This window comes from Siniperca chuatsi, linkage group LG7 (genome assembly GCF_020085105.1).
Source record: "Siniperca chuatsi isolate FFG_IHB_CAS linkage group LG7, ASM2008510v1, whole genome shotgun sequence".
In the NCBI taxonomy this organism is placed as follows: domain Eukaryota; kingdom Metazoa; phylum Chordata; class Actinopteri; order Centrarchiformes; family Sinipercidae; genus Siniperca; species Siniperca chuatsi.
Window position 1 is genome coordinate 31,844,227 of NC_058048.1, and position 19,755 is coordinate 31,863,981.

General features: G+C 42.6%; 2 protein-coding genes across 2 annotated transcripts; one reads left to right on the forward strand and one right to left on the reverse strand.

Annotated features, from left to right (window-relative positions):
* Positions 1 to 9,226: 9,226 nt before the first annotated feature.
* Positions 9,227 to 10,819, reverse strand: LOC122878798 (olfactory receptor 10J4-like). The gene has a single exon (XM_044202172.1). It carries the CDS (start codon positions 10,516 to 10,518, stop codon positions 9,592 to 9,594), a length of 927 nt encoding a protein of 308 aa, XP_044058107.1. The 5' UTR covers positions 10,519 to 10,819; the 3' UTR covers positions 9,227 to 9,591.
* Positions 10,820 to 14,488: 3,669 nt separating this feature from the next.
* LOC122878795 (olfactory receptor 6N1-like) lies at positions 14,489 to 16,475 on the forward strand. The gene has a single exon (XM_044202168.1). The coding sequence runs from the start codon at positions 14,811 to 14,813 to the stop codon at positions 15,738 to 15,740; it is 930 nt and encodes a 309-aa protein (XP_044058103.1). The 5' UTR covers positions 14,489 to 14,810; the 3' UTR covers positions 15,741 to 16,475.
* Positions 16,476 to 19,755: the final 3,280 nt, after the last annotated feature.

Genomic DNA, 19,755 nt, shown 5'->3' on the forward strand with positions numbered 1-19,755 from the left:
GAGAACTTGACCATCAATCTAGCCTCCTCGACATCCCAGTCAGCCAGCCAGCCTCGGGTACCCTACCACCGCTGTCCAGTGCCACAGAGCCTCCACTGCCCAGCGCTGTGACTGGTGCCCAGCCAGATCTTTTAGATCTTTAGTTGGCCTTGTCTGCTGTTCAGTCACCTGCCTGCCCTGAGCCATAGCCGTTGGCCACCACCCAAGAAATCACGACCTCCAGAGCAGTTCCGTTTACATCGCTGAACTCCACAGCGGTCCCGTCTCCAGTACGTCCTCTTCCATGTGGTCGCCCTCCAGAACAACTCCACCCATCTGCCTTGCCTTCTGGTTGTCATACTGAGCGACTCTGCCCATTAAGATTAATAATCTAATCTAATCTAAGATTCTTAGAAATGTGGTTTCTCGTATACATGGCAGAGAAATCTGCAATCTCCAGGAGAAGTCTACCTGCGGAAATCAGATTTCTATAATCATCTTCGCCATTACAGAAAGCACGCTTTCTCGTTTACATGAAGTTTTAAAAATCGGTTTACTGGAGAAAGCCAACTGACTTCTTTCTGTACATATCCCAAAGTATGCTCTTGCCACAAACCAAGGATTTTGGAAGTGTTTCAAAGATTGGAGATAATGCTGCCACTCAGCACCAACTTAAATTGGATGACTCCTTTGAGGAAGAAGATAAGTGCACAGAAGGGAAATTTGTGATTGTGCAATATGATGGCAAGCCATATGTTGGCCAGATCGTGGTGATTCATGGAGATGAGATACAAATCAATTGCATGATCCAGAAAGGTTAGAAGAATATATTTGTGTGGCCGGAGAAACCTAAATGCATTTACTATTCATGGCAAAAGATAATTGGTGTAATTTCTGAACCAGAGCTAATGCACCGTGCTGCTCGACTCACACCTCTTGATTGGCTAATGTTCAATCAGTAAAGGCATTGCCACCACCTCTACGATGGACTTATGAAATTGTGTCGAGCATCAATTCTTGAAATTGTGCTTTAAAATGAAATTAAATACATACATGAATTAAATTAAGAGATTGGTGTTCAAGTCTTAAAAGTATTTGTGCCGTCAAGGAGTCAAAGTTCATTTTGTTGATGAAAAAGGATTCTGTTTTGTTTTTTAAAAAACATGGTTGATAATGTTTGTATCAAAATTAAACTCTTTCTTCATTGACATATTCAAAGTTAAATAAAAATGCTTTAATGTAAAAACTCAGCAACTCACACCAAAACAATCTAGATGGATAAAAATAGCACTACAGGTAAGAGGAAAAATATATATTTTTATTTGGGGTGAACCGCTTTAAGATGCATAATATATACAATAACTACAATTTCCTTTCAAAAGTTTGATTTGCTCGGGACGATAATTAATATCAGTTATTTTGACATCATTTTAAGTAAGTTATCTATTTATATGTCTAGATCTATCGACACAAAGGAGAGTTTGCTATTTTACCAGAAATCAGGAATCATCAACAGTCAGTGGTTCCTTTGATAACGAGGTCCCATTGCTGCTTTGGGCGTCAGAGTTGAAAAGAGTGTCGGCTCAGTTAGGAGGGACTCAGTGTGTCTACAGCAGGGTAGCAGATCAATGTCAGGATTCACACAATGTCAAACTGTATATCTTTGTATCGTTTAGATTTTATATAGGGGAATGTTAAGTTAAGGTAATTTGTCTTATTTGTTTTCATAATGATGAATTGATCTACTGTTATTGCCATTAATTCTGTTGTGTGTGTGATTAATGCTTTAGCTTTACAAATCTATAACAAATTTGTCACAATTAATATTTTATCTACTTCATAATGTTATGATTGCTTAATGAACCAAATGAAGGATTATGGTAAACTCTACTCAGGTTTCATATTTTGCACTTGTTGCCTATTTTGACACTGGGGTTTTTAAATACTTTTATTTCATGATTGTCATGTCTCTATATATTTTAACTGTTTGTGCAAATGTTTTGCTCATCGTGGTTATCTGTATGAACAGAAGCTTACATGAGCCTATGTACCTTTTTCTGTGCAGCCTGTTTGTAAATGAGCTGTATGGTAGTACAGGGTTGTTTCCTTTGCTCCTGGTTCAGATTCTCTCTAAAGTTCACACTGTTTCCGCTTCCTTTTGTTTCCTGCAGATTTTCTGTGTACATTGTTATGGGAGTGTACAATATTTCACCTTAGCCGTCATGTCTTATGACAGATACCTTGCTATCTGTTATCCTCTACAATATAACACACGTATGACATCCAGCAAGGTTGCAATCCTTACTGTGTTCGTATGGTTATACAGTGTACTTACAACTGTTGTCATTATGTCTTTGAGTGTCCCTTTACAGCTGTGTGGGAACACGATTCAAAAAGTGTACTGTGACAACTACTCCATCGTTAAACTGGCATGCTCTGACACCACAGTCAACAACATTTATGGAATTGTTTACATGTTTACAGTAATCTTTGCTCTTCTAATTTTAATCCTTTACACTTACATTCTCAAAGTTTGTTTTTCTGGTTCCAAACAGACGAGACAAAAAGCTATCAGTACCTGCACACCTCACCTTGCTTCCCTGCTCAACTTCTCTTTTGGGGCCTTCTTTGAAATAGTGCAGAGCAGATTCAATATGAGCAGTTTACCCATTATGTTGCGCATTTTTTTATCATTATACTGGCTTACATGCCAGCCGCTCTTCACCCCTGTACTGTATGGACTGAACATGTCCAAAATCCGCATCATATGCAAAAGTCTTGCTTTTGGTAAAATGATGTAGAATACTTACTGTATGTCATCTGTCGTCTAACAAATTTATACATACGTTTTTCTCTAAAATTCTGGATGTGAGGAGGGCTTATAGGCTATGGCTTCAGCGTACACCTTTTCACTCATTGCTATAATCTTTATATTGTGAATCATTATTTTGTCGCTGTTTAAGCACTTATGTACATTTTTATGTACAGTTTTGTTTTACTATTTATTTTACTTTTACTATATTTCTTTACAGAAGATTGAACAGTTTCTTGAACAAGTCTTTAACATTACTCTAGAAAATATGTTAGAAAACGTGTGGTAGTCTTCCCTTATGCACAAGTCTTAATTCAGAACAGATGTTGCATGTGAGCGCACATGAGAGTCCTACACAGGTTTCATCCTTGTTATAACTGACTGCACTTTGGGCAAATTGAATTTCATTTATAATCCATATTAATTAGATTTGTTGTTTCTGTTTTCAAAGGTAAGATTAGCAATAAGTTGTGCAGTGACTCCTCCTGCAGTCAAAACAATACTTTGTTTTTGATACTTTGTTTTGTTTAGTTTGTGAAGGGGGATTTTTTGAATTGTGGTAGCAACACCGAGGTCTCAGCTCTGATGGATGGATCAGAACTTTACCCCTGCAGTGATGTTGCTAGGTACGCGTCCTGTGTCTCTAAAATCTGAAAATGCTACATTGCGAACAACAAATACGTGTTTAAATCATATAAATAAAGAAACCTAGCTGTCAAAAAACTTGGTGTAATTTATTATCAGGCTGCTCTCTGTGTCGGCTGAGTGCACACACACACACACTGAGTCGAGTTGACTACACTCGTTACTGTAATTAAGTGCAATAAAACCTTTCGTTAGTTAAAAGCCAATACTTTATCAATACACCTGTTCAACAAGCGAAAACAGGTGAACATGTAGAAAGTGTTATTTTATTTGCTCTGTCCGCAGTCTGATCCAGCGGCGCTGTGTTTACACAAGCACAGCGAGCTAGCTCGGCTAATAGCGAATTGTTACAAACAAGCTAAAACAAAGCTGTCTGTATGTATGTCTAACTGTTTAGCTTAGTTTGCCACATACCTTAAAATTTGGCAAATTCTTGTAAACTTCCTGCTGGCTGAGACAAAGCAGCCCCTCCCCCCTCTGCCAGGTAACTTACCTGCAGTGAGTCACAGCAGCAGCAGAGGGAGGCGGACAGAGGGCAGGAGGAGGGACTGACACTGACTGATGTTCAGAAACAATGAAGAACAGACTTCACTCCGTATTTTAATGTCAGGAATGTGATTTATTTTATTGACATTTTACATTTGTTTCCAGTGAGATATTTGAGTTTATATAGTGACTTTACTGTTGTAAACTTTACTGTTGCTGCTCTAGAAACACTTAGCTGTCTTTAAAATATTAAATTCCAATCATTTTCTGATTTATTACTAAATAGGCATATCAATTATTTAGTAAGAAAAAAGAACCGATAAGAGTATAGATTAGAGTAGTAGTAACGATAAAATCCTAATGATACCCCAAACACTAGTTTAACACTATAATTTGTCAAAGAAACAACCATTTTATTGGGGACCTGTGGGTCCCATGGACTCACTGCCCCTGCACCAGTACACTCCCATCTATTTATATCTGTTGTTTAAATTAAAGTGACTTTATTTTATACAGGTACAAGTTGTGCACCTAGTGAAGGGTAATCCCCATGGGCAGCCAATCACACAACACGTCTACTTTCTTTATGTTGTGAATGTGTGAACTGTTACTACAAAAATAGATCAAGACCCCCAAATTTTACGAGCACCAAAATAAGATCAATCAATCAATCAATCAATAAATAAGCATAATGCCCATCTTGTTTCTGGATACTTTGTACTCATTAGAAAACTATTTTTAAACAGGCCAGTAGATTGTGGTCATATGTGGTTGTGGTTGAATATGTTGATTTACTTTTCTGATATGAATTCCAGGTAAGACGAGACTTGGCCCAGGTGTGTGCACCGTTTGTTTTGCTCTCCCAGTTTCCCGTCACGGCAGTCTTTCCAGTAAAGCCTTTGCACCGTCCCAGGTGGCACAAACGTTGTGCTGGTGTGTCTGGCAGAGGTAAGCACCTTAGTGCCTCTGTATTTGTACAGTCCTTACTTGTCCTGTTCTAGAAGAATGCAAACTCTTGTCAGAAAAAGCTCATCAGATGATTGTGGTCTGTGCAAAGAGATGAAAATCCAGAGACACTAATGAATACATTTAACAAAGCAGCCAAAACTTCTGTCAGCAGGCAGACACGGGAGACAGAGGTAAGTACAGTGACGAAGGAGTTTATTGTAATACAAGACAGTAGTATATGTAAAGTAACGTGCATTGGATACGAATGGCTGGAGCTAGGAAAGTCTAAGAGTCTTATCTGGTTAGGGGTAGTTAGTTCAGTCCTTTGAAGGAGATGAGAAGCAGGAGAGCCAGGAGACGAAGACAAACACATAGGCTGAGGGGAGTCCAAAGTCCAAGGGGAATCTTCTGGAGGTGATGCGGTCGGGTTGAATCTCATAGTATGTTTGAGACCAGACAGTGAGTGAACCGGGGGAGTGTGGCTTTATAGTGTGGGGTTGGTGATTGGTGGCAGGTGTGTGATCAGTACTCAGGTGAGTACTCAGTGGGTGGAGCCGATGGTGTCTGTGTTGGCTCCCTGACAGTACCCCCTCCTCCAGGGGCGGCTCCTGACGCCCGCTGACGGCGACGGAGTCGGCCTCTGGGTGCGGGACAATCTGGATGAGCCCGATGAAAGTCCAACAGTAGAGCAGGGTCGAGGATGTCATCTCGCAGAACCCAGGATCTTTCTTCGGGCCCGTATCCTTCCCAGTCTACCAGGTACTCAAGTCGGCCGCCCTGTCGCCTGGAATCCAGAATGGTCTCCACCCGGTAGATTAGGGGTTCTTCGATCACGTCTGAAGGAGGAGGTATGGGTAGCTCCTCGGGTTCTGTGGAAGATGGAGACACAGGTTTTAGGAGTGAGACATGAAATGAGGGGTGAATGCGGTATCTCGGGGGGAGCTGGAGCCGGTAGGTGAAAAGGGCCTCTGCGGTTTCTAGAGTGGTAGGTAGACCCCGCAAGGGAATGAGCCTGCAGGCCTTGGAGAAATGGTCCACCGCTACGAGTATGCAGGTGAAACCATCTGATTTGGGTAAGTCAGTGACGAAATCGACTCCGACGTGGGACCAGGGTCTACGTGGTATAGGAAGGGGTACCAGTTTGCCAACAGGAAGTTGATGTGGAGTGCGGGAGATGGCGCAGACTGAGCATCCTTCCACGAATTGGGAGACACCCCGGACCATACTGGGCCACCAGTAACGAGCCTGGAGGAGCGAGAGAGTACGCTGGCTGCCTAGGTGTCCAGAGCCCGGGGAAGCATGCACTGAGCCCAGAAGGTCTTTACGTAGGCTGGTCGGGACGTAAACCTTACCCTCTGGGCCTCCCGGTGGAGCGGGTTCAGAAACTGTGGCGGCCCGTATTTGGTCATCCAGGTCCCATTGGATAGGGCTGACAAGTATGGCTGGAGGGAGGATGGGTTCTGGTGTGGGGGATTCCTCTGGTGCATGGATTCTGGAGAGGGAGTCTGCTTTTATGTTCTTGTCTCCGGGTCTATAAGTGATGGTGAAGTGGTAACGGGTGAAGAAGAGAGCCCAGCGGGCCTGGCGTGGGTTAAGTCTTTTGGCAGTATGGAGGTATTCCAGGTTCTTATGGTCGGTGATGACAGAGAACGGGTGATTAGCTCCTTCCAGCCAATGCCTCCACTCTTCCAGTGCCAACTTTATTGCAAGCAGCTCCCGGTTGCCGATGTCATAATTCCGCTCCGCCGGGGACAGCTTCTTGGAGAAGGCACAAGGATGGAGTTGAGGAGGCTCTCCGTGGTGTTGGGATAGCACTGCTCCTGCACCGGTGGTGGAGGCGTCCACTTCCACCACGAAGGGGAGATCTGGTTTGGATGGGTGAGAACGGGAGCAGTGCAGAAGGCTCTCTTTAACTCTTCGAACGCGGCTCAAGCTTTGGGGTTCCAGGACAGTGACTTGGGTTTACGACGGAGCAGGGAGGTGAGAGGAGAGGACCTGAAACTGAAGCTCTTAATGAATCTGCGATAGAAGTTTGAAAATCTGAGGAAACATTGGAGCTCCTTTACTGTTTGAGGAAGTGGCCAGTTTTGGATGGCTTGGATCTTCCCCTGGCGATGGTCAGCCAAGTCCCGGGACTAAATGAGGATATCATCGATGTAGACGATCACGAAGTGATGGAGATACTCCCGGAACACCTCGTTCATGAAGCCCTGGAAGACGGCTGGAGCGTTGGACAGTCCGTATGGCATAACAAGGTATTCGTAGTGGCCCGAAGGGGTGATGAACGGCGTCTTCCGTTCGTCCCCCTCCCTGATTCGAACGAGGTTGTAGGCACTTCTCAGATCCAGCTTAGTGAAAATGCAAGCCCCACGGAGTTCCTCGAGGGCAGCAGGGAGGGAGGGAGCTGGTGGTGTCTGTGTTGGCTCCCTGACACCTTCTTTGTCTATCAGGAAAAAAAAACTTCAGCAGCTGCCAGCGTTCAAAAGGAAAAACTGTAAAAGTCTGGGTTATTGTTTTTTTGTTTTGTTGAAACACTTTTGTAAATACAGGGAAAATTTAAGATTGACACAACCGGTGCCCCGGTAGTTCACCTGGTACAGCGTGCACCACGTATCAAGGCTGAGTCCTTACTGCTGTCCGTATTATAGTTGAATGGGTAATATGAATAAAATCCTCTATTCCAATATATGTAATTAAAAATGTTATGAAGAAGATGGCGCCGGGGACGGCTGCTGTGTCTCAAGCTCCTCCTCAACTTTGTTTTCTTGTTTTATTTATTTTATTTTGTTATGACAGAGAACAACATTTGCACATTAGATCGTTGGTGGACAACACTTTTTCACAGATATAAGGCCCTCCCTCGTCACTCCTTCGGCAAATTAGATCGCGTCTCAGTTGTACTTCTGCCTGCCTATAGGCAGAAACTTAAACAGGGCAAACCGATGACGTGGACCATTCAGCAGTGGTCCAACCTATCAGATTCGGCTTTACGTCACTGCTTCAGCACTACAAAGTGGTATGTATTTCAGAACATTGACACATACACGTGGCCATTGGCTACATCGGCAAATGCATCAATGACGTTGTACCGAGTATTACTGAACAGAACTTTCCTGAATCAGAAGCCCTGGATCAACGGTACGCTCTCCGGAGAGCTATTAGCAATGCTAAGAGACAATACCGGGACAAAGTGGAGTCTAACTACCAGGGCTCCAACACCAGTAACATGTGGTCTGGACTAAGAACGATCACAGACTACAAAAGGGAGGAGGTACAAAAGGCCCAGGACCTCTGCCCACTTGTAATGTCCAGGGCAGATGTGTGCAAAGCCTTCAAAAGGATTAATCCACGCAAGGCACCTGGACCAGATGGTATCCCTGGCTCTCAATGTGCATGCAGATCAACTGGCAAATGTCTACACAGACATTTTCAACATGTCAGTGCTCCAGTCTGTAGTCCCCATGTTTCAAGGAGACCACCATTGTGCCTGTCCCCAAAAAGACCAAAACCCTCTGCCTGAAAAACTACCGCCCAGTAGCACTCAACTCCACCATCATTAAGTGCTCCGAGCGGTTAGTTAAAACATTCATCACCTCCTCCCTCCCTGACTCACTGGACCCACTACAATTTGCATACAGACCAAATAGATCTAGCCACATATATATTGAGAAACAGGACATATTTGATTACTAAGTCACTAATAAAACTAAGCATGCCTCAACGAGAACACCAAGCTCCAACAAAACTTGCTTGAAATGTGGCTAAAATAATGATTTGGCAGTATTGATCACTTAAGAAAGTGAAGGAAAGTTGTATTAAACTTTAATGATTGGGTTATGCTGCCAAGGAAGATAATAAGGATAGATCAGTCTTGTTGACCAGGCGACCGCCATGGACATGAGAGATGAAGAGGATATCCATCAAGAATTCTGATTTGCTCAGTAATTACAGAAGAAACAGAAACTGCAACTGCAGCTAAATCTGCTTAATGAAGATATATTTGCATGCAACGTGAAAGATGGATGCATAGATAAATTGGAAGCAGCAAACAAGTTACTTTGCAAAGAGAAAGGTGAACTGAGCCAAGTAGCTGAAAAGCCACAGTAGAAAACATTCTTCAAATGTTTGGTCTGAACAAAGACACTGAAAACAGAGATCCTACAAGTTACATGTACAGTGGTGTGAAAAAGTGTTTGCCCCCTTCCTGATTTCTTATTGTTTGTCACACTTAAATGTTTCAGATCATCAAACAAATTTAAATATTAGTCAAAGATAACACAAGTAAACACAAATTGCAGTTTTTAAATGAAGGTTGTTATTAAGGGAAAACAAAATCCAAACCTACATGGCCCTGTGTGAAAAAGTGATTCCCCCCTAAACCTAATAACTGGTTGGGCCACCCTTAGCAGCAACAACTGCAAATGTCAATGTTTTCCATGTATGATTTATTTACAGCTTATCAAAACCACTTTGCTTTCAATAAAAAACATTTCTTCTTTTAATTTGTTATTTTTGTTCATCCATCTTTGTGGAAATGCATTTCAAAACACAGTATGATGAGAAAATGTACATTAATTTAAAATCGACATGGCAAGCTAATTTATCTAATCAGGGCAGCTTTAGAATTTCAAGTGTCATACTTTAGACCTTAAACAACCACAAATGCATTTTCAATGTCTAGGAAACACAGAAATCTGTTGGATGGTCATTACATAAGTGGCCTACATTTCAGCAAAGACAAGACTTTTACATAGGATGCGGATTTTGGACATATTTAGACCATACAGTAAAGGGTTGAAAAGCGGCTGGCACATAAGCCAGTATAATGATAAAACAATTCTCAAAATATTGGGTAGATTGTTCATATTAAACCTGCTCTGTAATATTTCAAAGCAGGCCCCGAAAGAAAAGTTCAGGAGGGAAGCAAGGTGAGGTGTGCAGGTACTGACAGCTTTTTGTCTCGTCTGTTTGGAACCAGAAAAACAAACTTTAAGAATCTTAATGTAAGTGTAAAAAATTAGAATTAGAGGACAAAAGATTGAGATTGAAGTGATAAAGAGTCCATAGATATTATTGATCGTGATGTCAGAACATGCCATTTTCACAATGGAGTAGTTGTCACAGTACACTTTCTTAATAGTGGTCCCACACAGCTGTAAAGAGTTACTCAAGGATATCATCACAAGAGATAGTAGAAAAGAGCAAAACCATGTTACAGCAATAAGCATGGCAATTTTTTTAGATGTCATTTGGGTGTTATATTGTAGAGGACAACAGATAGCAAGGTATCTGTCATAAGCCATGATGGCTAAGTTGAAAAATTCCACACTTCCATATGTATACAAGCAGAAAATCTGCAGGAAACAAAATGGAGCAGAAACAGTGTGAACGTCAGAGAGAATCTGAACCAGAAGGAAAGGAAACAACCCTGTACTACCATACAGCTCATTTACAAACAGGCTGCACAGAAAAAGGTACATAGGTTCATGTAAGCTTCTGTTCATACAGATAACCACGATGAGCAAAACATTTGCACAAACAATTAACATATATAAAGACATAATAACCATTAAATACAAGTATTTAAAAAGCCCAGTTTCAAAATAGGCAGCAAGTGTGAAATATGAAACCTGTGTAGAATTTATCATGATCCTCCTTTTGTCTCATAAAGAAGTCATAACACTGTACATAGGATGAATCAATTCCACTGTTACATTTTGTTTTAGTAAAACTAACTATAAGCTCTGCGCTTGTTTGGGACTATGTGTAGCTAAATATTAAACACACTAATAGTATTCAGCACAGTAAATAAATTCATCAAGTCTATATAAAAGGTAAGACAATACAGAAAACAGTTTGTGACATTGTGTGAATCCTGACGTTTATCTGTTTACCTGCTGTAGTCATACTGTGAGTCCCTCCTAACTGAGCTGAAACTGAGCTTAAACTCTGCTTCTGCTTCTTTAAACCATTTAAAGTCAGCATACGCCCACAGCAGTAGTGTGACCTCATTCATCTAATTGATGTCAGAAAAGTTATATTTGAATAAATACTTTGTCCAGATGACTACGACTGAAACCTTTTCTACGATGGAACACTCCTGGACGAATGAGGGACTACACCGTCATATTTCCGTATGATATGTTTCTAAATAGCTGGCATTTGTCTGTTAAGAACATATATGAATACAGCACATATTTCTGATAAAACTTTGTCCTTCACCGTCCGCGGGTGGTCTCATCCTTCGAGCTCGGGTCCTCTACCAGAGGCCTGGGAGCTTGAGGGTTCTGCGCAGTATCTTTGCTGTTCCCAGTACCGCACTCTTCTGGACCGAGATGTCTGGTGTTCTTCCAGGGATCTGCTGTAGCCACTACTCCAGTTTGGGGGTCACTGCCCGAGTGCTCCGATGACCACGGGCACCACTGTTGCCTTCACCTTCCAGGCCTTCTCCAGCTCTTCTCTGAGCCCTTGGTACTTCTCTAGTTTCTCATGTTCCTTTTTCCTGATGTTGCCATCACTTGGTATTGTCATGTCAACCACAACGGCTTTCCTCTGCTGTTTGTCCACCACCACGATGTCAGGCTGGTTCGCCATTACCATTCTGTCAGTCTGAATCTGGAAGTCCCACAGGATCTTGGCTCGGTCATTCTCTACCACCTTTGGAGGTGTTTCCCACTTTGACCTCGGGGTATATATATATATATATATATATATATATATATATGTGTGTGTACACACACACACTTGTATATAACTTGTATAATGTTTACGTTTTTAATTAAATAAAACCAGCAGATAAAGGGGTCTGATACCGGGGATTACATTCTGATGCAGGGAATGGGTTTAATGTGTTGCCTGTTCCAGTGCATACATCGGAGCTTAACTGTGGTTTGTTTCAGGGTGAGGTGGCTATGGGCGCCCTGCACTGCCGATCTGGGGCATGGATGTCATTCTAGGGAATGACCTGGCTGGTAGCCATGTGTGGGCTGATGGTCGGCCCCCTCCTGTAGTAACATCTTCTCCCCATCTGTTACAGAGATACCGGATGAAGAGTGTGCAGCGTTTTCCTGGTGTTTTCACAGCTTCTGCAGTTGCACAGGCTATGTGCCATGGGAAGGCAGAACCTGAATTTGAGCAGAGTAGCACAGAGGAGAGTGGGGCTTTCTGTGTCTATACCCGTCTCTCTCTTGTCTGTTTTGGTGGCAGAGCAACGGGCTGATCCATACGCTTGGTGAGCTGTTTGACAGAGTGCTTTCAAATGTTGTTGGTAAGAGTGCCGCGAATGGTTATCTGCTGCAAGACCAGTTGCATGGGTAATCCAGTTTTTCAGGTTGTCAAGTCCAAATCCTGGGAAGAGGTGCTGAGAACATTGCATGATCATTCAGGACATTTGGGGGTCCGTAAGATGTACGACGATATTCTCAGGGTTTTTTTTTGGCCTCGTGTGACAAGGGATGTTTCTAGTTAAATCAAATGTCAAATGACCGGAAAACCTAACCAGACCATTAAGCCGGCTCCTCTGTCTCCCATTCCAGCTTTCTTTGTGTGTTTAACTCTCCACTATGTGCGATTGTGTAGGCCAAATTAAGGTGTATGTGTATGTGTACTATAAGATAATGGTGCAAAGTTAAAAGGAGTTAGTTAGCATGCAAAGACTATGTGTGGAGCATAACATAAACTAACATCAACTTAGCGGTGGCTAAGAACTATGGTTACAATAATAACCTCACGTTAACCATGGAGAAGATCACAACAATAAAACCTCAACAAATCAAAACATGTACACTGACGAAAACTAAACAGTCCTGTGCTTAGTCAAGTACAGTGTTAAGCTATGTGAAGCTTTATAATGCCCAGTTACATTACCAGTCCGTGAAGGCAATAAAGAGGTTGCTTTGACGTGCTGCTCCGTTTGTTGGCAGTTCTGTAGTCGATCAGCCAGGCGGGGAAGAATTGTGGTTCCGTTGTGGAAAATTATTTTGCTGTGCCGTGTTCCGAATATGCAGATGGAACCGTTCTCTCCGTCCTCAGTGAGCCGCTTGGCGCTAAGCTACTTCGTTACTCTTGTTGCTTGGTAAAGTTAGCTGGCAGACTTTGGGTCGTAGCCACTCACGCTAACTAAACTTTTTGCAGGGATCCAGCAGGCTCTTGCAGCGCTGCTGTAAGATCAGAGAGTTTGGTGTTTCTGCTCTGAGCAGATTGCACAGCGGTGGCAGCTGCTGCAATCGCAGCCAGGAGAAAAGAGAGAGAACAATGGCCAGCTGATCCTTTTATTGAGCTGGTGACATCACGGGTCACAGGTCAACTTGACCAGACTTCATACACAGGTGTGAATTCCTGGAAGATTTTGAGAAACTGACTTCAGTGGCTCAGTTTCATAATAAAAGTTAAGTTAAAGTCAGACGAATGAACAAATTCATCTGCGGAGTCTCGGTGGTCTCAACACCAGCCACCTGAACCTGACCCTTTTGCTTAAACTTGTAACCTTGTAACCTTAACTTCCTGCCTGCCAATTCTGTCACTCGCACTCCAGAAAGTGTCATCCAATCCATGAAGTTGCAACCCGGATTGGCAGAGAACTTGACCATCAATCTAGCCTCCTCGACATCCCAGTCAGCCAGCCAGCCTCGGATGCCCTACCACCGCTGTCCAGCGCCACAGAGCCTCCACTGCCCAGCGCTGTGACTGGTGCCCAGCCAGATCTTCTAGATCTTTAGTTGGCCTTGTCTGCTGTTCAGTCACCTGCCTGCCCTGAGCCACAGCCGTTGGCCACCACCCAAGAAATCACCGACCTCCAGAGCAGTTCCATTTACATCGCTGAACTCCACAGCGGTCCTGTCTCCAGTACGTCCTCTTCCATGTGGTCGCCCTCCAGAACAACTCCACCCATCTGCCTTGCCTTCTTGTCGTCATACTGAGCGACTCCGCCCATTAAGATTAATAATCTAATCTAATCTAAGATTCTTAGAAATGTGGTTTCTCGTATACATGGCAGAGAAATCTGCAATCTCCAGGAGAAGTCTACCTGCGGAAATCAGATTTCTGTAATCATCTTCGCCATTACAGAAAGCAGGTTTCTCAATTCTTGAAATTGTGCTCTAAAATGAAATGAAATACATACATAAATTAAATTAAGAGATTGGTGTTCAAGTCTTAAAAGTATGTGTGCCGTCAAGGAGTCAAAGTTCATTTTGTTGATGAAAAAGGATTTTGTTTTGTTTTTAAAAAAAACATGGTTGATATTGTTTGTATCAAAATTACACTCTCTCTTCTTTGACATATTCAAAGCTAAATAAAAACGCTTTAATGTAAAATCTCTGCAACTCACACCAAAACAATCTAGATGGATAAAAATAGCACTACAGGTAAGAGGAAAAATATATATTTTTGATTTTGGGGTGAAATGTCCCTTTAAGATGCATAATATATACAATAACTACAATTTCCTCAGTTTTATTTGCTCTGGACGATAATTAATATCAGTTATTTTGACATCATTTTAAGTAAGTTATCTATTTATATGTCTAGATCTATCGACACAAAGGAGAGTTTGCTATTTTACCAGGAATCATCAACAGTCAGTGGTTCCTTTGATAATGAGGTCACATTGCTGCTTTGGGCGTCAGAGTTGAAAAGAGTGTCGGCTCAGTTAGGAGGGACTCAGTGTGTCTACAGCAGGGTAGCAGATCAATGTCAGGATTCACACAATGTCAAACTGTATATCTTTGTATCGTTTAGATTTTATATAGGGGAATGTTAAGTTAAGGTAATTTGTCTTATTTGTTTTCATAATGATGAATTTATCTGTTTATTGTTATTGCCATTAATTCTGTTGTGTGTGTGATTAATGCTTTAGCTTTACAAATCTATCACATAATAACTAATATTAGTTTATCTACTTCATAATGTTATGATTGCTTAATGAACCAAATGAAGGATTATGGTAAACTCTACTCAGGTTTCATATTTTGCACTTGTTGCCTATTTTGACACTGGGGTTTTTAAATACTTTTATTTCATGATTGTCATGTCTCTATATATTTTAACTGTTTGTGCCAATGTTTTGCTCATCGTGGTTATCTGTATGAACAGAAGCTTACATGAGCCTATGTACCTTTTTCTGTGCAGCCTGTTTGTAAATGAGCTGTATGGTAGTACAGGGTTGTTTCCTTTGCTCCTGGTCCAAATTCTCTCTAAAGTTCACACTATTTCTGCTTCCTTTTGTTTCCTGCAGATTTTCTGTGTACATTGTTATGGGAGTGTACAATATTTCACCTTAGCCGTCATGTCTTATGACAGATACCTTGCTATCTGTTATCCTCTACAATATAACACACGTATGACATCCAGCAAGGTTGCAATCCTTACTGTGTTCGTATGGTTATACAGTGTACTTACAACTGTTGTCATTATGTCTTTGAGTGTCCCTTTACAGCTGTGTGGGAACACGATTCAAAAAGTGTACTGTGACAACTACTCCATCGTTAAACTGGCATGCTCTGACACCACAGTCAACAACATTTATGGAATTGTTTACATGTTTACAGTAATCTTTGCTCTTCTAATTTTAATCCTTTACACTTACATTAAGATTCTCAAAGTTTGTTTTTCTGGTTCCAAACAGACGAGACAAAAAGCTGTCAGTACCTGCACACCTCACCTTGCTTCCCTGCTCAACTTCTCTTTTGGGGCCTTCTTTGAAATAGTGCAGAGCAGATTCAATATGAGCAGTTTACCCATTATGTTGCGCATTTTTTTATCATTATACTGGCTTACATGCCAGCCGCTCTTCACCCCTGTACTGTATGGACTGAACATGTCCAAAATCCGCATCATATGCAAAAGTCTTGCTTTTGGTAAAATGATGTAGAATACTTACTGTATGTCATCTGTCGTCTAACAAATTTATACATACGTTTTTCTCTAAAATTCTGGATGTGAGGAGGGCTTATAGGCTATGGCTTCAGCGTACACCTTTTCACTCATTGCTATAATCTTTATATTGTGAATCATTATTTTGTCGCTGTTTAAGCACATATGTACATTTTTATGTACAGTTTTGTTTTACTATTTATTTTACTTTTACTATATTTCTTTACAGAAGATTGAACAGTTTCTTGAACAAGTCTTTAACATTACTCTAGAAAATATGTTAGAAAACGTGTGGTAGTCTTCCCTTATGCACAAGTCTTAATTCAGAACAGATGTTGCATGTGAGCGCACATGAGAGTCCTACACAGGTTTCATCCTTGTTATAACTGACTGCACTTTGGGCAAATTGAATTTCATTTATAATCCATATTAATTAGATTTGTTGTTTCTGTTTTCAAAGGTAAGATTAGCAATAAGTAGTGCAGTGACTCCTCCTGCAGTCAAAACAATACTTTGTTTTTGATACTTTGTTTTGTTTAGTTTGTGAAGGGGGATTTTTTGAATTGTGGTAGCAACACCGAGGTCTCAGCTCTGATGGATGGATCAGAACTTTACCCCTGCAGTGATGTTGCTAGGTACGCGTCCTGTGTCTCTAAAATCTGAAAATGCTACATTGCGAACAACAAATACGTGTTTAAATCATATAAATAAAGAAACCTAGCTGTCAAAAAAACTTGGTGTAATTTATTATCAGGCTGCAGCCTCTCACCTGCTCTCTGTGTCGGCTGAGTGCACACACACACACACACATACACACTGAGTCGAGTTGACTACACTCGTTACTGTAAATAAGTGCAATAAAACCTTTGTGAGTAAAAAGCCAATACTTTATCAATACACCTGTTCAACAAGCGTAAACAGGTGAACATGTAGAAAGTGTCATTTTAATTGAATCTGCTCTGTCCGCAGTCTGATCCAGCGGCGCTGTGTTTACACAAGCACAGCGAGCTAGCTCGGCTACTAGCGAATTGTTACAAACAAGCTAAAACAAAGCCGTCTGTATGTATGTCTAACTGTTTAGCTTAGTTTGCCACATATCTTAAAATTTGGCAAATTCTTCCTGCTGGCTGAGACAAAGCAGCCCCTCCCCCCTCTGCCAGGTAACTTACCTGCAGTGAGTCACAGCAGCAGCAGAGGGAGGCGGACAGGGGGCAGGAGGAGGGACTGACACTGACTGATGTTTAGAAACAATGAAGAACAGACTTCACTCCGTATTTTAATGTCAGGAATGTGATTTATTTCATTGACATTTTACATTTGTTTCCAGTGAGATATTTGAGTTTATATAGTGACTTTACTGTTGCTGCTCTAGAAACACTTAGCTGTCTTTAAAATATTAAATTCTAATCATTTTCTGATTTATTACTAAATAGGCATATCAATTATTTTGTGAGAAAAAAGAACCAATAAGAGTATAGATTAGAGTAGTAGTAACGATAAAATCCTAATGATACCCCAAACACTAGTTTAACACTATAATTTGTCAAAAAACAACCATTTTATTGGGGACCTGTGGGTCCCATGGACTCACTGCCCCTGCACCAGTACACTATTTATATCTGTTGTTTAAGTTAAAGTGACTTTATCTGCCATTTATACAGGTACAAGTTGTGCACCTAGTGAAGGGTAATCCCCATGGGCAGCCAATCACACAACACGTCTACTTTCTTTATGTTGTGAATGTGTGAACTGTTACTACAAAAATAGATCAAGACCCCCTCCCCCTAATTTTGTGAGCACCAAAATAAGATTAATCAAATAAATAAATAAGCATAATACCCATCTTGTTTATGGATACTTTGTAGTCATTTGAAAACTATTTTTAAACAGGCCAGTAGATTGTGGCCATATATCTCATTAATCAGCCTGGAGCTTTGGCCAGCCGCTGTCCATTCAGCAGTGCAGCTCCTGGGGAGTTTTGATTACAGTGTCCATCATAACAGAGGTTGAATATGTTGATTTACTTTTCTGATATGAATTCCAGGTAAGACGGGACTCGGCCCAGGTGTGTGCACCGTTTGTTTTGCTCTCCCAGTTTCCCGTCACGGCAGTCTTTCCAGTAAAGCCTTTCTGCCGTCCCAGGTGGCACAAACGTTGTGCTGGTGTGTCTGGCAGAGGTAAGCACCTTAGTGCCTCTGTATTTGTACAGTCCTTACTTGTCCTGTTCTAGAAGAATGCAAACTCTTGTCAGAAAAAGCTCACCAGATGATTGTGGTCTGTGCAAAGAGATGAAAATCCAGAGACACTAATGAATACATTTAACAAAGCAGCCAAAACTTCTGTCAGCAGGCAGACACGGGAGACAGAGGTAAGTACAGTGACGAAGGAGTTTATTGTAATACAAGTCAGTAGTATATGTAAAGTAAAGTGCAGTGGATATGAATGGCTGGAGCTAGGAAAGTCTAAGAGTCTTATCTGGTTAGGGGTAGTTAGTTCAGTACTTTGAAGGAGATGAGGAGCAGGAGAGCCAGGAGACGAAGACACACACATAGGCTGAGGGGAGTCCAAAGTCCAAGGGGAATCTTCTGGAGGTGATGCGGTCGGGTTGAATCTCATAGTATGTTTGAGACCAGACAGTGAGTGAACAGAGGGCGTGTGGCTTTACAGTGTGGGGTTGGTGATTGGTGGCAGGTGTGTGATCAGTACTCAGGTGAGTGAGATCTGTTGATTGCAGTGGGTGGAGCTGGTGGTGTCTGTGTTGGCTCCCTGACAGTACCCCCTCCTCCAGGGGCGGCTCCTGACGCCTGCTGACGGAGACGGGGTCGGCCTCTGCCTCTGGGTGCGGGACGATCTGGATGAGCCCGATGAAAGTCTGACAGTAGAGCAGGAGGATGTCATCTCACAGAACCCAGGATCTTTCTTCGGGCCCGTATCCTTCCCAGTCTACCAGGTACTCGAGTCGGCCATCCCGTCGCCTGGAATCCAGAATGGTCTCCACCCGGTAGATAAGGGGTTCTTTAATCACATCTGGAGGAGGAGGTATGGGTAGCTCCTCGGGCTCTGTGGAAGACGGAGACACAGGTTTTAGGAGTGAGACATGAAATGAGGGGTGAATGCGGTACCTCGGGGGGAGCTGGAGCCGGTAGGTGACGTCATTAATCTGCCTCTCGATGGTGAAGGGACCTATGTAGCGGGGACTCAGCTTACGGCAGGGCTGACGGAGACGCAGATCCCGAGTGGAAAGCCAGACGTGATCCCCCGGATGATAGACCAGGGTAGGGGATCGTCGGGCATCTGCGAATTGCTTGTGTCTCCGTACAGCATGCTGCAGGTGGATATGGGCTGAGTCCCACACTCTCTCGCTCGCTCGAACCCAGTGGTCAATAGCTGGGACTTCCAATGGTTCCTCAGTCCAGGGGAACAACGGGAGTTGATAACCGAGTACACACTGGAAGGGGGAGAGACCCGTGGTGTTCTGTTTTAGGGAGTTCTGTGCGTACTCAGCCCAAGGGAGGAAGCGGTTCCGGCTGGTTTGGTTGTCGTGACAGTAGGTGCTAAGATATCTCCCTATCTCCTGTATCTTCCGCTCAGTCTGGCCGTTGGTCTGAGGGTAATAACTGGAGAAGAGCTTGACTGCTACTTGGAGGAGTTTGAAGAAGGCCTTCCACACGTGAGGTGAACTGTGGTCCACGGTCGGAGACAATTTCTTCCGGGGTACCAAAGTTGCGGAACACATGGTGGAAAAGGGCCTCTGCGGTTTCTAGAGCGGTAGGTAGACCCCGCAAGGGAATGAGCCTGCAGGCCTTGGAGAAATGGTCCACCACTACGAGTATGCAGGTGAAACCATCTGATTTGGGTAAGTCAGTGACGAAATCGACTCCGAAGTGGGACCAGGGTCTACGTGGTATAGGAAGGGGTACCAGTTTGCCAACAGGAAGTTGACGTGGAGTGCGGGAGATGGCGCAGACTGAGCATCCTTCCACAAATTGGGAGACATCCCGGACCATACTGGG